The sequence below is a fragment of the Oryctolagus cuniculus genome, chromosome 1 (assembly GCF_051225735.1).
Source record: "Oryctolagus cuniculus isolate XC-2025 breed Fujian yellow rabbit chromosome 1, ASM5122573v1, whole genome shotgun sequence".
NCBI lineage: Eukaryota > Metazoa > Chordata > Mammalia > Lagomorpha > Leporidae > Oryctolagus > Oryctolagus cuniculus.
In genome coordinates, this window is record NC_142867.1 from 58,821,727 (window position 1) to 58,835,762 (window position 14,036).

At 42.6% G+C, this 14,036-nt stretch overlaps 1 protein-coding gene across 50 annotated transcripts in view; it reads right to left on the reverse strand.

Annotated features, from left to right (window-relative positions):
- PPFIBP2 (PPFIB scaffold protein 2) overlaps positions 1-14,036 on the reverse strand; it is a 172,829-nt gene that overhangs the window by 47,436 nt on the left and 111,357 nt on the right. For 49 of the 50 annotated variants that reach the window (XR_016231805.1, XR_016231806.1, XM_089329426.1 and 46 more), the window contains one exon: positions 7,534-7,665. Coding sequence is in view for 48 of the 50 variants with exons in the window: in XM_089329426.1 (XP_089185552.1) it covers positions 7,534-7,665 (132 nt within the window). In the remaining 2 variants the exon portion in view is untranslated. Of the gene's footprint in view, positions 1-7,533; positions 7,666-10,840; positions 11,028-14,036 lie in introns of those variants that run through there. The other variant, XM_089329539.1, reaches the window with a different exon arrangement.

Sequence of the window (14,036 nt, forward strand, 5' to 3'; positions counted from 1 at the left end):
GGCCCAAGTTATTGGGCCCCTGCACCTGTGTGGGAGACCTGGAAGAAGCTCCTGGCTCCTGGCTTCAGATTGGCACAGCTCCAGCTGTTGTGGCCATATGGGGAGTGAACCAGCAAATTGAAGACCTCTTTCTCTGTCTTTAACTCTGCCTCCCAAATAAATAAATAAATTTTTTAAAAAAAAAAATGGCTTTCTGTTGTACCTAGCATCATACTCTTGTTTGGGGTTTGCCCTTCCTGATACTGGCCATGCAGGTGCATTTTCATGTGTCCTTATTACACATCCTTTCTATCCTGTCAACAAGCTCCTTTGAAAATTAGTTTTTCTCAAGGTACTTCTAAGCTTTTCCTTTTTACTAGTATTATTTGTGAGATGTCACAGTCAGAATTTATCATCTTAAAGCAGTTCAATATTCTTGAATTTACTGTACCAACATTATGATTTACAAAACCTACAGCATGTGTCCGTCTATGCCTAGTTTTCACTTTGTTTAATTTCATGAGCCTTCAAATACATTGACAACTTTGTCTCAACATACCTATCATTTTATTTCATGAGCTACTTTCTCCCTTTGCTTCAATATTTTTTTTAAAGATTTAAAGATTTATGTCTTTATTTTAAAGGCAGATGTAGAGAGAGGGAGAGAGAGAGAAGGCTCTTCCATTCATTGGTTCACTCCCTAAATGGACACAATGGCCAGGTCTGAGCCAGATCGAAGCTAGGAACCTGGAACTCCATCCAGGTCTCCCCCATGAGTCGTAGGAGCCCAAGTACTAGGGCTATCTTTCGTTGTATTCTCAGGCACATTAGCAGGGAAATGGATCAGAAGTGAAGCAGTCAGGATTCAAACCAGCAGCCTATTATTTGCCAGTGTCACATGTGACAGCTTAACCCACTGTGCCATAATACCAGCTCCTGCTTCAATATTGGAGTTAAAATAGCAGTTTTCCCAAATTTGTTTTCTGCCTTCTGAGTAAACAAGAAGCAAGTGATTGGGGCCGGTGCTGTGGTGAAGTGGGTAAAGCTGCGGTCTTCAGTGCTGGCATCCCAAATGGGCGCCAGTTTGAGTCCCGGCTGCTCCACTTCTGATCCAGCTCTCTGCTGTTGCCTGGGAAAGCAGTAGAAGATGGTCCAAATCCTTGTGCTCCTGCACCCACGTGGGAGACCCGGAAGAAGCTCCTGGCTTCTGCCTTTGGATCAGCACAGCACTGGCCATTGTGGCCAATTGGGGAGAGAACCAGTGGATGGAAGATCTCTCTCTCTCTCTGCCTCTCCATCTCTCTCTATTTAACTCTGACTTTCAAATAAATAAATAAATAAATAAATCTTAAAAAAAAAAAGCAAGTGAGAAAAACAAACTTTCACATTTGTCAGTCTTTATCTGCAGATTTTAGGGTCCATCCAAGTAGTTGCTGCTTCTCTCCTTCCATTACCACCCCTGGTCTTCATCAGTCTGGGATCTCTATCAGATATGCATCCAGTTTCCTCGTCTGTTCAGTGCAACTACATGGTGCAACTCCAAAACTCCTGGGCCACTTTTCCTTAATTCTCCATAAACAACATAACTGCTGTTTCCCAGCACGAGTCAGGCTTGGTATTTCACCTGACTGTGTAATTCTGATCTCCAGGGCTAACCACTTCCGGTAAGGTAGGCCCCTTTGTAGCTCCATTCCATTTTTGGGTCCCACATCATGAAGTCCATGGGATATATATTTGAGGTTATAATTGTTGCTCTGTGTTGTAATCTCACCTTACTTTGTTTAATAGTGCTCCTTTGTCAATCATTAAGGATTTTTCTCTATGTGTAACTCCTAGGCACCTCCCATCATCTTTTTATTTATTTTTTTATTTTATTTTTTTATTTTTGACAGGCAGAGTGGAGAGAGAGAGAGAGAGAGAGAGAGAGAGAAAGAGAGAAAGAGAGAAAGAGAAAGGTCTTGCTTTTCCATTGGTTCACCCTCCAATGGCCACCACGGCCGGCGCGCTGCGGCCGACATATTGCGCCGATCCGAAGGCAGGAGCCAGGTGCTTCTCCTGGTCTCCCATGGGGTGCAGGGCCCAAGGACTTGGGCTATCCTCCACTGCACTCCTGGGCCACAGCAGAGAGCTGGCCTGGAAGAGGGGCAACCGGGACAGAATCCAGCGCCCCGACCGGGACCAGAACCTGGTGTGCCAGTGCCGCCAGTGGAGGATTAGCCTAGTGAGCTGTGGCGCTGGCCTATTTTTTATTTTTTTGACAGGCAAAGTGGACAGTGAGAGAGAGACAGACAGAGAGAAAGGTCTTCCTTTACCGTTGGTTCACCCTCCAATGGCTGCTGCTGCTGGCGCGCTGCGGCTGGCATGCTGTGGCCGGCACACCTCGCTGATCCGAAGCCAGGAGCCAGGTGCTTCTCCTGGTCTCCCATGGGGTGCAGGGCCCAAGCACCTAGGCCATCCTCCACTGCACTCCCAGGCCACAGCAGAGAGCTGGCCTGGAAGAGGGGCAACCGGGACAGAATCCGGCGCCCCAACCAGGACTAGAACCCGGTGTGCCGGCGCCGCAGGCGGAGGATTAGCCTATTGAGCCGCGGTGCCGACCACCTCCCATCATCTTAAGTGGTTTTTACCCTTTCCTATTTCATACACTTGCTCATAATTTTACACAGTTCTTTCACTACAGCATCATTTTTTAATTTTTTAATTTGTTCATTTGAGAGAGCAACACTGGTAGACAGAGAAAGAAATAGACAGAGAGAACAAGAGCAAGTGTTCCCATCCACTGATTCACTCTAGAAATGGCCACAATGTTGAAGTTGGAATTGCAATCAGGTCTCCCATGTGTCTGGCAGTAACCCAACCATTTGAGTCATCACTGCTGTCTTTTACAGTCAATATTAGCAACAAGATGGAATTGGGAGCCGGAGGCGTGGATTAAACCCAGGTACTCTGATATAGGACGTGAGCATCCAAACCAGGAGCTTAACTGCTACCAAACACATACTCTGAACATTATTGTAGTACTAAAAACTTGGAAACAACCTAAGCAGCCACTGAAGGAAAACAAGTCAAGTTAATTAGGGCACAGTCACAGTAGAATATTATGCAGACATAAAAGAATGAAGGGGTTTCTTTTTTACTGTTCATGGTATGAAAAGAACTCCAAGACCACTGCTAACTTTAGAAAGAAAGGTCTAGAATAGTGTGTACTTGCACAAAAATAAGGGGAAGAATGTGGGTGTGTCACACACACACACCCACACACACACACAGAATATATATCCACATGTGTTTGCTTGTCTATTCCTAAAATAACTCTGGGGGGATACAAGCATATTGATAGCACTGGTCCCTGACTGTTGACCAGAGAACAGATGTAGAAGGAGATTTTTGCTATGTATACTTTTGAATTCTTCATTTAAAAAAAAGTTCATTTATTTATTATTTTCATTTGCTTAAAAAGCAGAGTAACAGAGAAAAAGAGACAGAGATAGACAGAGAAGATATCTCCCATCCACTGGTTCACATCCCGAATGCCCACAACAGCCAGGATGGGCCAGGCCAAAGTCAGCAGCCAGGAACTCCATCTAGGTCTCTCATATGGGAGGCAGAGACCAAGCACTTTGGCAATCACCTGCTGCAACCCTGGGCACATTAGCAGGATGCAGGATTCAAGCCGGCACTCCAACATAAGACGTGGGCATCCCAAGCAGCAGCTTAACCCACTGCACCACAATGCTCTCCCCTGAACTCCTCATTTTTTAACTGCAGGAGAGTATTTCCTATACTAATGAAAATAAGTAAACAAATAAAATAAAAACAAGAATAATAAAACTCCCGGTCAAGTCAACCTCTCTGAACAAACACTCCCTGTCAAGCCAACCTCTCTGAACAAACACAGTCTTTTCAGTCCTTGCTCTGCACTACACACCCATCCTCTGGTTGCCTTAGTTCAGAAATTAGAATCCCTTCCTCCCAAGGTCTTCACCACAGGAAGAAAGAAGGGATGACGGCACCACCACTTGGGTTGAACTAAATTCCATTTTCTGCCAGGAAGTACTAAATAAATAGTCTTTCTAGGTCTCTTCCTGCTAATGTATATCCTGATCAACTGGGAAAACTATTCTTCCCAGCAAATCCTGGATTCCTGCTCTGAGAACCCCGGGGTCCCACTATGGGATCCAGCTGCAAGCCCCCACCCCATACTCCCACTGTGCAGGAACCCCAGACCCCCTCCCCTGAGGACAGCCTTCTGCTCTGTGTGCCTTTGATCTGGTGTGCCACACAGAAGTTTTCCTTCGCTTCTGCATCTTTCTTTCAAGTTCTATCATCCTAATTCTGGTATTCATTTTCTATGTCAATCACTATTCTGCAATCTTGCTTTTCAAGAGTAAATACAACTAATTCCAGTTTGAGTACCTTATGGCCCAGAACCATTGCAGCTGACAAGACAAGTAAACAGGAAATCCACTATTTACCTATATCTCATGTGAGTCACTATTAACTAACTCCTGTGCAAGACTGGACATCAAGAAATCTGTGACTTGGGGCTGGGGCTGAGGCTGGGGCTGGCGCTGTTGCATAGCAGGCTAAGCCTCAGCCTTTGGTGCCAGCATCCCATACGGGCTGGTTCATATCCTGGCTGCTCCTCTTCCAATCAAGCTGTCTGCTAATGGCCTGGAAAGCAATGGAAGACAGTCCAAGTGCCTGGTGCCCCTGCACTCATGTGGGAGACCCAGAAGAAGCTCCTGGCTTCGAATCGGCCCAGCTCTGGCTGTTGCAGCCATTTGGTGAGTAAACCAGCAGATGGAAGACCTTTCTGTCTCTCCCTCTCTCTGTCTGTAACTCTACCTCTCAAATAAATAAAGAAAAAGAAAAAGAAAAAGAAAAAGAAAAAGAAAAAGAAAAAGAAAAAGAAAAAGAAAAAGAAAAAGAAAAAGAAATCTGTGCCTCCAAGTTCTCAGGTGCTTGAATGACCATACCACGACCAACCATTTTTACAACCCAGCTGGCTTAGGGTGTGATCATAACCATAGCAGAAAGAGCAGTCTGCAAAGCTCTTGTTTACAGCATCCTCTTTTTTCATTGTAACATGAAATGGAATTTGAGGATAAAGCCTAAGCTACACTGAGTAAGTTTACTTTGGATCTGGCTACTTCCAAGGGGGGGGGGGGGGGGGGGAGTCTTGCTTTTTTAGCCCTTAGGCTAAATACATTCTCCAGGAAACAAAAAAAAAAAAAAAACAGCAGCAACATAAGATGGGAGGCAACATTCATGCAACTGCAACCCCTAGTGACCTTAGGAGAAACATCTCCATGTATGCGACAGTGGTGTGGTTTAAGCAGCACCACATGGTGGTAAGCTCCTGGTGCTCCTGACAGTCACAAACAGAGGCAGAGGTTCTGGGCCTACCAGCGAAGACTACGCTTAACTACAAGAATGAGGAATTTGTTTCAGGTCATGTGGCTGCTCACTGATTATCACAGGTTTGAACAGCCTGCAAAATTCCTGCACATGGAAACCTAATATTTGTACTAGCAACTGGGAAGGGCTGTTATCTGGTAGGGTGGAGGCCAGAGGCCCAGGATCTATGTTGTCTCACATAAGAACAGCCAGATAGAAAACAAAAAATTCAGCTTCAAAAACAACCTTTCAGAAAAGAGAAGGAAAGCACACAGTAAAATGACTGCTTAGCCCCAGAAGCTACTGATGGCCGTCTTTGTCACCATATGGGGAGAGCCTTCCTGAGAGTAAGGCTAAAACAGAACCAAGTAACACAGCAAGACTTACTCTGGTCACTGTGCGATTACCTGGACTCATACTGGATATTTTAAACACTGCACTTCCAAGTCGTGTGATCTAGCAACTCCCCTCTCTTTTTAAATGTGTTTTTGAGTTGTCTTTGCCTTCTCACATAGTTTATTGAATTCTGCCCCCCAAAGCCCTAATGCATATAAACATGTAATCAAATATCTTGCAACACTGGCAAAATTACTCCAAACCAGGAGAAAAGTCACTTAAATCTCTCTGAATGTCTTAGCAACAGTCCATTCAACATTTCACACAAATCAGCTTTAATCCATGTGATCTTGGAGTGTATAAACTATGAATCTAAGTCTACATTTCCATTTCTACCACACTTAACAACACGACCAGTAAGTGATCAATAAAAGCTGGCTATTGCCACATGTCCAGCACTATGCTAAGGATTGTATATACTCTACAGAACAACCAAAGCAAAGGGAAATACTACTATCTACATCTTAACAGAAGAAGAAATAGGGTTGGGAGGTTAAATAACTTGTTCAAGATCACAAAGCTAATGAGCAGCTGAGTTGGATTGAAGATGGAGATTCATTAGCCTGCATTTTTATCATGAGAGGCTATTATCTTCAGCTCACTGGAGATTATCTGCTTTTGGCAACCACACAATTTACTAATGATCATGTTCTCAAAAGCAACATAAGGAGTGTGCCTCACACATTAGAAGTGCCCTAATCACCAGCGTTTCCCCAGTCAACAAAGAAATATGGCAGGTGTCAGTGAACAATAATGTTGGCACTTATCAGAAAAGAACATTATCCATCTTTAAATTTTGAAGACCCTTAAATGGAGGAAGGAGATGACCAAGCACCTATGAAATGTCAAATACGCCAGGTACTTAATTTTTGTGATTTTATTTGGACTGACCACAGAGCAATTCATTTTACAGACAAAGAAGTTGAAGTTCAAAGAGATTAAGTAGCTAACTTGTTGAGGTTCATAGAGCTATGAAATAGTTACGCCATGGAGTAAATGAGTCATGGGGCTCCAAGCCTAAAACTTATCTCCTGTCATATCTCATATTACCAGGAATGAATATAAGGATCTGAAGGTAGAGACACAGGAAGAGAGTTATCTAGAGTTAAAACAGGCTGCCTTCTCCCAAACAAAGGAGGCTAAAACTCTCTAAATATTTATTCAGAAAGGGGTTGGGCATGCTCTAGCCAATGGTATATGGAGCCTGAAATCCAGAAAGCAGACCCAGGAAACATTCTCTATGAGAAGGTCTGTGTATGGGCTTACCCCTTACCATCCACCATGAGAAAAGAAACTCATCCCCTGGGACTTCCATCTGGGTCAGTGAAAGGTTCATAAAAAAAAGTGTTGCCAGAGTCCTTGGATATGGTGACAGTGGCCTACTGGGCAGCCAACCAGGTTCCCGGAAATCATCATTACCTTGGTTCTCACAGAAGATGTCCTGTGTCCTCAATGTTTTGCCTGATCCTTTCCTTACTACTGCTTCCCTATCCATCCTTGTCAGCAGTTTGAGGGAGGATAAAGCCTGAAAGCCAAAACTTAGTGGTTTGGGTATTGCTGAAAAAGTTGCAGACATAGCAAAACCTGATAACTTGGTATTAACCAAACATTCTTCCTCTAGTGCATAGATACTCATGGCACTCAAGGGCTGCCAGGCTTGGGGTTGATCAGATGGCCTACTCCACATTAGGATAGCCTCCCCAGGTCTAAGTTTAGGACAGAACAAACACTCTCCAGAATTTGGCACGTCACACCCACCTCTGCTTTTTTTTGCTTCTCCTCTTGCTCCCTCTGCTCTTTCTCCATGCCAACCAACTTGAGTTTCAGCTCAGACACTTCAGTCATCAAGTCAAGCTTCTGAGTCTCGAGAGATGTGCGACTTAGCAGCTCCTGCAAGCAAAAAACTGAACATCAGATCACCAACCACCACGTCAACAAAGACAGCTCTAGCTCTATTCATCACACATAAAGCAACAGGCAAGTCATATGTTGGACAATACAGAATTGAAACCTCTGCGGACTGGCTACGGGCCTATTATGGATGGGCCTGCAATGACACTGGGTCACTCAGATATAGCATAGCCTCTGACATTACCCACTGTGTTTTGGAAGACAAGGTGAGTTACATGTCTCGAAAGACATATTTGTCCACAGAAACCATTATTCATTATTTCCAAGTAGAGAGAAATGGATGAATACTGTCAAAGAACAAATTTCTCCACCTCTATTTTTCAGAAAAAGTAGTAGGTGTTTTCTGATAAAACAAATAAACTCATGTTGACAATATATTTTCAAAACCAAAATTTCTAGATCTTCTTCTGAGCTCAATAAACATTCAGCCCAGTCCTTGACACATGTCAATATCAGATCTTACTGCTATGAACCTAGACAGAAGTTAAAGCATAAAGCATGTATTCAATGAGTATTCAGTGGGTGACCATTTGGAAATTTTATTATATGAACTTGATCTTCCCTAGACTGTACCAAATTTAAAATTTGGCCACTTTGGGAAGTAAACAAGAAGATAGTTCTTTCCCAAATGTGGGAAGAAACAAGGGAGATTATTACTAGTCCTGTCATCACTAGAATAGTGGCAAGATACACACTTGTCATATACTTAGTAAGCATAAACAAGGGAAAAAACAAAGGTGATAGGCAAGACATTTGCTTAAACTAAATAATTATAAAGGGCTTCAAAAACCAGGAGAATTTCCCAAAGTCCAGAACCATGTATTTTCTCATTAACAAAGCCAATGTTCTGTAAAGTCCAACATCCCAGCACATGGTGGACACTGGCTACACAGGTGCCAACCAAAAAGAGTATATAGGAACTAGGTCAAGTGAATACGTGGAAAAGACACAATATCTTGCCATGTCTGAACATTTTGTATCATCTTGCAACCCAACTCCAGTACAGGAATGGTGCTCTCAACATTCTGACCCAATAGCTCTGACTTTGCAAATTTGGAACTTTCCTCAGATCATAAATCACACAAGACAGAGATCTGTTGTTTTTTTAAACTTGAAATACATGATTCCCCAAGTCAAAGGCCCTCAGGACTTGGAATAGCTAGTCTACAAACTTTCCATCTGCTAATCTGAGGGGCAGATATCTAAAAGTACAATAGCAGAGCACAAGGAGTTCTCTGAGCACTGGGCCTGCCAGACTTGAAACTGGCTCACAAGGCAGAGGCAGCAGCACTGCGGTGCCAGAATTGTGGGCTACTTGGCCACATGGAGCCAGGCAGATGAGCATGCCCAATGCAATGGGGTACTTGGAAGTATCGAGTGTCTCCTCTGTGCCAGACACTGCTTTAACATACATTGCCTGCATAAACCCTCCCAAGGATTTGGCAGTAAATATTATTATTATTCTGATTCTACAGAGGAAGGGATAAGTGCAGAAAGGGTAAATAAATATTTTGCCAGAGGTCACATACCGATCAGCAGCAGAGTTCGTTTTCAAACCAAGTATTGTTTGACTCCAGAATTCATTTCTGCCTAATGTATCATGTTGTTTACCAAATAGAGAAAGGGAATTTAAATATATATTTTTTAAAAATACAGGGAGAAAAGGCAATCAACAAAATTTTCACTGAGCCCAAAAAACATCCACTCAAACTGACAAGATTTCATTGAGTACAAGGTATCTACAAGGGTCTTGTGCTAAGGTTATGTAAGCCATTCCTCCCTGGCTATGGGCACACAGACATGGTGAGTTCTCTGGGTCTTGAATACCCAAACACCTTAAGATGTAATTCTCCCCCACAGAACCTACTCTTTCCCAACCTTCCTTCCTAACTTTCTTATCTTCCTCTACCACTTCATTCTCTATCAGTCTCAAACTTATATCTACCTGCTTGGTTCTAAACACGATTTAAGACAGTTTGCAAAACACATATTTCAAGTTAAAAGAAAAATCATAAAAATTAAAGCAGCTAGGAAAAGAAGTTGAAGCCAGAGTTACAGTAAGTAGAAAACCACACCGTAAAGTTCTATAAACAGTTAGAAATGGACTATAATGCATATTTGGGATTCTCAGCTGCTAATGCAAAGAAAAGGAAAAACTACACAAATTAAAGTCCATAAGATAATAACCATTACTTTGGAGTACTGAGATCTAAACAACAAAAAACTTTATTACATTTCATTCATTTATTTAACAAATATGTTTTTAAATACCTCCTACAAACCAACATCTAGGGACATAACAATTAATAAACACAGCCCTGTTGAATTCTGCTATATATTAAGATAACATTCGTGCAGTTCTGCCTACTGATCAGTATTCAGCCTTTTGCTTTGATAGATTCAAAAAGCCCTCAGAATGTATTTCTCCCAAAAGCTAAGTCTGTTCTATTTCCATTATTGCTGAAGTCTCTCCAACTATTTTAGCTACTGGGTTTTAATTGGTCATGCCAATGTTCTAGCTGATGAAGATAATATTTTAATTGATTCCAATAGCCATTTCAATTGGTCACACCAACATTCCAAGTGGCAATCCAGTTGAAGACACCACAGTTTTATTTAGAAACCGGAGGTGGCTTAATTTCATATAGTTAATTAATAATAAAATGTACACTTAATGTCTCCTAGCTTATATCTATTAGCATGTGCTTTTACCTTTTATAATCATCTCCCCTTGGTTTTTGTCATTAGTAATTACTGTTCTAGTTCCTGCACTCAAAAGCAGCCTCAACAGATTTATTCCAACCCAGCTTGACTTCCCTTCCTTCATCCCAGCAAGGCCCCTAGCCAGTTATGTATAACAATCTCTAAGTGTGTGCCTCAGTGGGAATTTACCCTACATCCTCAATTACTCCTACCTCCAACATAAACTGGATCTTGCCTTCTGTGCGTTATGATGCGTTCTTCCCAGTCATTTCAAGTGGACAGCTCTCTGCTTCCACCAACCCAATTTACAGAACAACTCTCTCTCTCTGTCACGACTGCTTCTAGACCACTCTTCGTCCCCACCAATGCTCCACATCTACCCTGCCCTTCCAAGGTAGCCCTAGCCAGTCAACCTGTTATCCCCAAATACCCAGCACCAATACAGTCTTACGTTTCTTGAGGCTCTTTTCTTTTGATGAACAGCTTCTCTACCTACTGTAGGCGCATTCTGTCTCCTCAGCAACTTCAACATCCTTGTTAATGTCGCTTCCCCTCAGTATCCACTGTGGCTTCACATGGATCCCAGCGCCAATAAGCTTTGCTTCTGCTTCCTCTCAGCCTTTCAGCAGCAATGTGGCCGTCATCTTTACCCAGAATGTTTTCTCTGCTTCTAAAATTTCAGCTATAAAATTCTCTCCTCTAGATACAATCTACTAACCTTTCAACTGTCCCACTTGCTTATCCAATCTTAAATTTCTCCTTGTGTGGCCACTGGTTACTTAATAACTTCCCATTTTCCTGGTTTATCAACTTCCTTTAAGCTATATTTGTTTCCTTATCCACTCTATACCTTAAAGTTAGTCATTTCAGTTGTACTCAAGTCTATACTGGAAAAATATTCGCCCAGCTCATCCCTGTCCCCAGGCAAATGTATGTTTGTTTACCAGAGCCCAGTTCAGCCAAATCTCATAGTCTTTTTGTCCATGTTTTCACTCTGCATGGCCTGAGAATAGCTGGTGAAAGTCAATGAATGATGCCAATTAGTTTCAATACAAATTTATGCTATCTAATTACAGCTTATCTTCCAATTTTTCCTAGTAAAAGTTGTATTTATCTCTGGATGATTCCCTTCACAGATTGTTCCAAATCTTTTCTATTCTCCTCAAGTCCTAAACCCCAGCCTACCCCTTTCTATTCTCCTCAAATAACCTCTCCTCCTATTTACTGAAAAGATAAAAATTATCTTGTTATTCACTGCATTTAAGTTCCATTTCAAAGTTTCCCAGAATCCTCTTATTCATTTCTCTTAAATCTCTGTCTTACAGAAAGCGAGCACACAGCTCCTTTCTAAGGCAAATCTCCAAAATCACACGTTTCCATCTTTACTGTCAGGTTCTCTCGCCTTTCAGAGGTGTTTCCTAGCCCAGTAAGCTTCCAGGTCACACATAAAAAGTATACATGAAAGGACACAATGCCTCCAGAATTTGTTCCTGGTTGCCCCTTGTGACTGACCTTCCTGTTTATGGACAGTTCCCAGTCTCTGGGTTCTTCATATGTCTTCATACAAAACGATGAGCCGTAGCTGAGTAGTAGCCTTCGGCTTTGTTTTCCAATGCTCCAGTCCCATTTCTTCCTCTGGCTGGTCTCCAGATGACTCTCCCTCACCTCTGGACCATCTCAGGAAGTTCCCACCAAGCTCTGCTACTCTAGGGTGGGACCATCAGTCATGCTCTCTGACAGGCATTAATCTCTCCCTTACCATCAGCTTCCATTCCTCAGGCTATACACATGATCAAATTTCTGACATTCTAAAGAAAAGTCCCTCTTGACCTTGTCTTCCCCTTAACACCCATGTCCTATGGTGTGTATGTGTGCTTTGCCTTCTGTACACTCTGATGTGTAAGTGCTGTCTCTCTCTGCTTTCTGTACCTTCCTTTTCCTCTTCAAGTTAAGCTCTTAAAAATAGATATTTTATTTGTTTACTTGAGAGGCAGAGTTACAGAAAGGAAGAGGAAAGACAGAGAGAAAGGTCTTTTAACTGTTGGTTAACTCCACAAATGGCCACAATGGCTGGAGCTGGGCCTATCCAATAACAGGAGCCAGGAGCTTTTTTCAGGTTTCCCACACAGGTGCAGGGACCTAAAGACTTGGGCCATCTTCTATTGCTTTCCCAGTTCATAGCAGAGAGCTGGATCCAAGAGGAGCAGCTGGGACATACCCAGTATGGGATGCAGGCACTACAGGCAAAGGATTAGCCTACTATGCCACAAAGACAGCCCCTTCAAGTTAAGCTCTTAAAAGAATAATCTACCCCTGCTGCCTCATCTTCCTACCACTTTTCAGCAGATATTTGTCTGCCCACAGCTGGCTTATGCCTTCAGCAAGTAGGACACAGAAACAGTTTTGGTTGTGGAGATGGATGTCCAGACTCTCAGATGCAACTTCTACTCCTCAGTTCTTAACTGACTCATACTCCATCCACTCCACACGAGCTACTTCTTGTCATTCTATCTTGCTTGTTCCATATATTCCTGATCTATCTTTCTTCTCCTCCATCTCTTTTGCTAGCTGCTTTTACTCTGTCTATCTTTTAAGAACACTCTTTGGTTCCTAGATTTCATCCCCAAGACCCATGTCAGTTCTGGATCCAACCTATAAGTAAGTACCCTTGGCAGGCAAGGCAGCATAGGATCCTGCTGGGATCTCTCAGAGTCAGGCAGCCTGGGGAAGGAAGGTGAGGGAGGCTCAGGGGAAGGGGCTAAGGTTTCATAAGCAGCTTTCTGCTTGGGTTCACAGTTGTTTCAAAGTTGCTTGTTTGATGGTACTTGAAAAGGCTCGTGGAAAAATGACATTACAAGGTAAGTTTATTTGGGTGAAAAAAAAATTTGAAATCTACATATAGCTTTTTTCATTATATGCACTTTCCGTGAACTTTTTGAAGACCCCTCATATAAATAAGAGATGGACAAGGAGGGTGGTTTGTTTTACTCACTGCGAAGTCTCATGAAACTGGGTAATAAAACTTTATGAAAAACCAAAGGACAAAATTATCACTCACCCTTCTCACTTCATCACCACCACTAACCACTTCCAGAAGGCCAAATACCTCTCCTTTCTCGGAGATGAAAGAAAGTTTACATCTCAGAAAAAACCGCCATTTCCTTTTTCCAAAGCTCAGATTCTGACTGGAGCTGATAAAAATAATTTGCCTTTTAACTTACTCTCTCTTTAAAGGGCCACATCTTGAAGCAATTACCTCCATCTTCAAGTGTGGAATATGACCCAGGGAATTACTGACCAATGACAGAAGACTGTAGCCAGACAGGCAATCTGAAACCAGAATGAAAGAAGGGGCCATGGAAAGACATGAAAGGGAAAATATGTCCCTTTGCCCTTTGAAGCAAAAGGCCCAGGCCTTGCCGGAAAGCCCTTTTCATGCAAAATACCCTGCAGACAAGCAGGGCTTGTAGTCAACTTAAGTTGGAGTCCAGACTCAGCCCCAGTGAACTAAATCATCTCTGAACATCAGCCTTATCTGTAAAAAGGGGTTAAAGCATCTGCTCCACACCGTGATCCATAAATCCAACATCAAATGAGATAAACTTGAAGAAACTGGCTATTCCAGTCTCAGAAATCTTCCAGAGGGA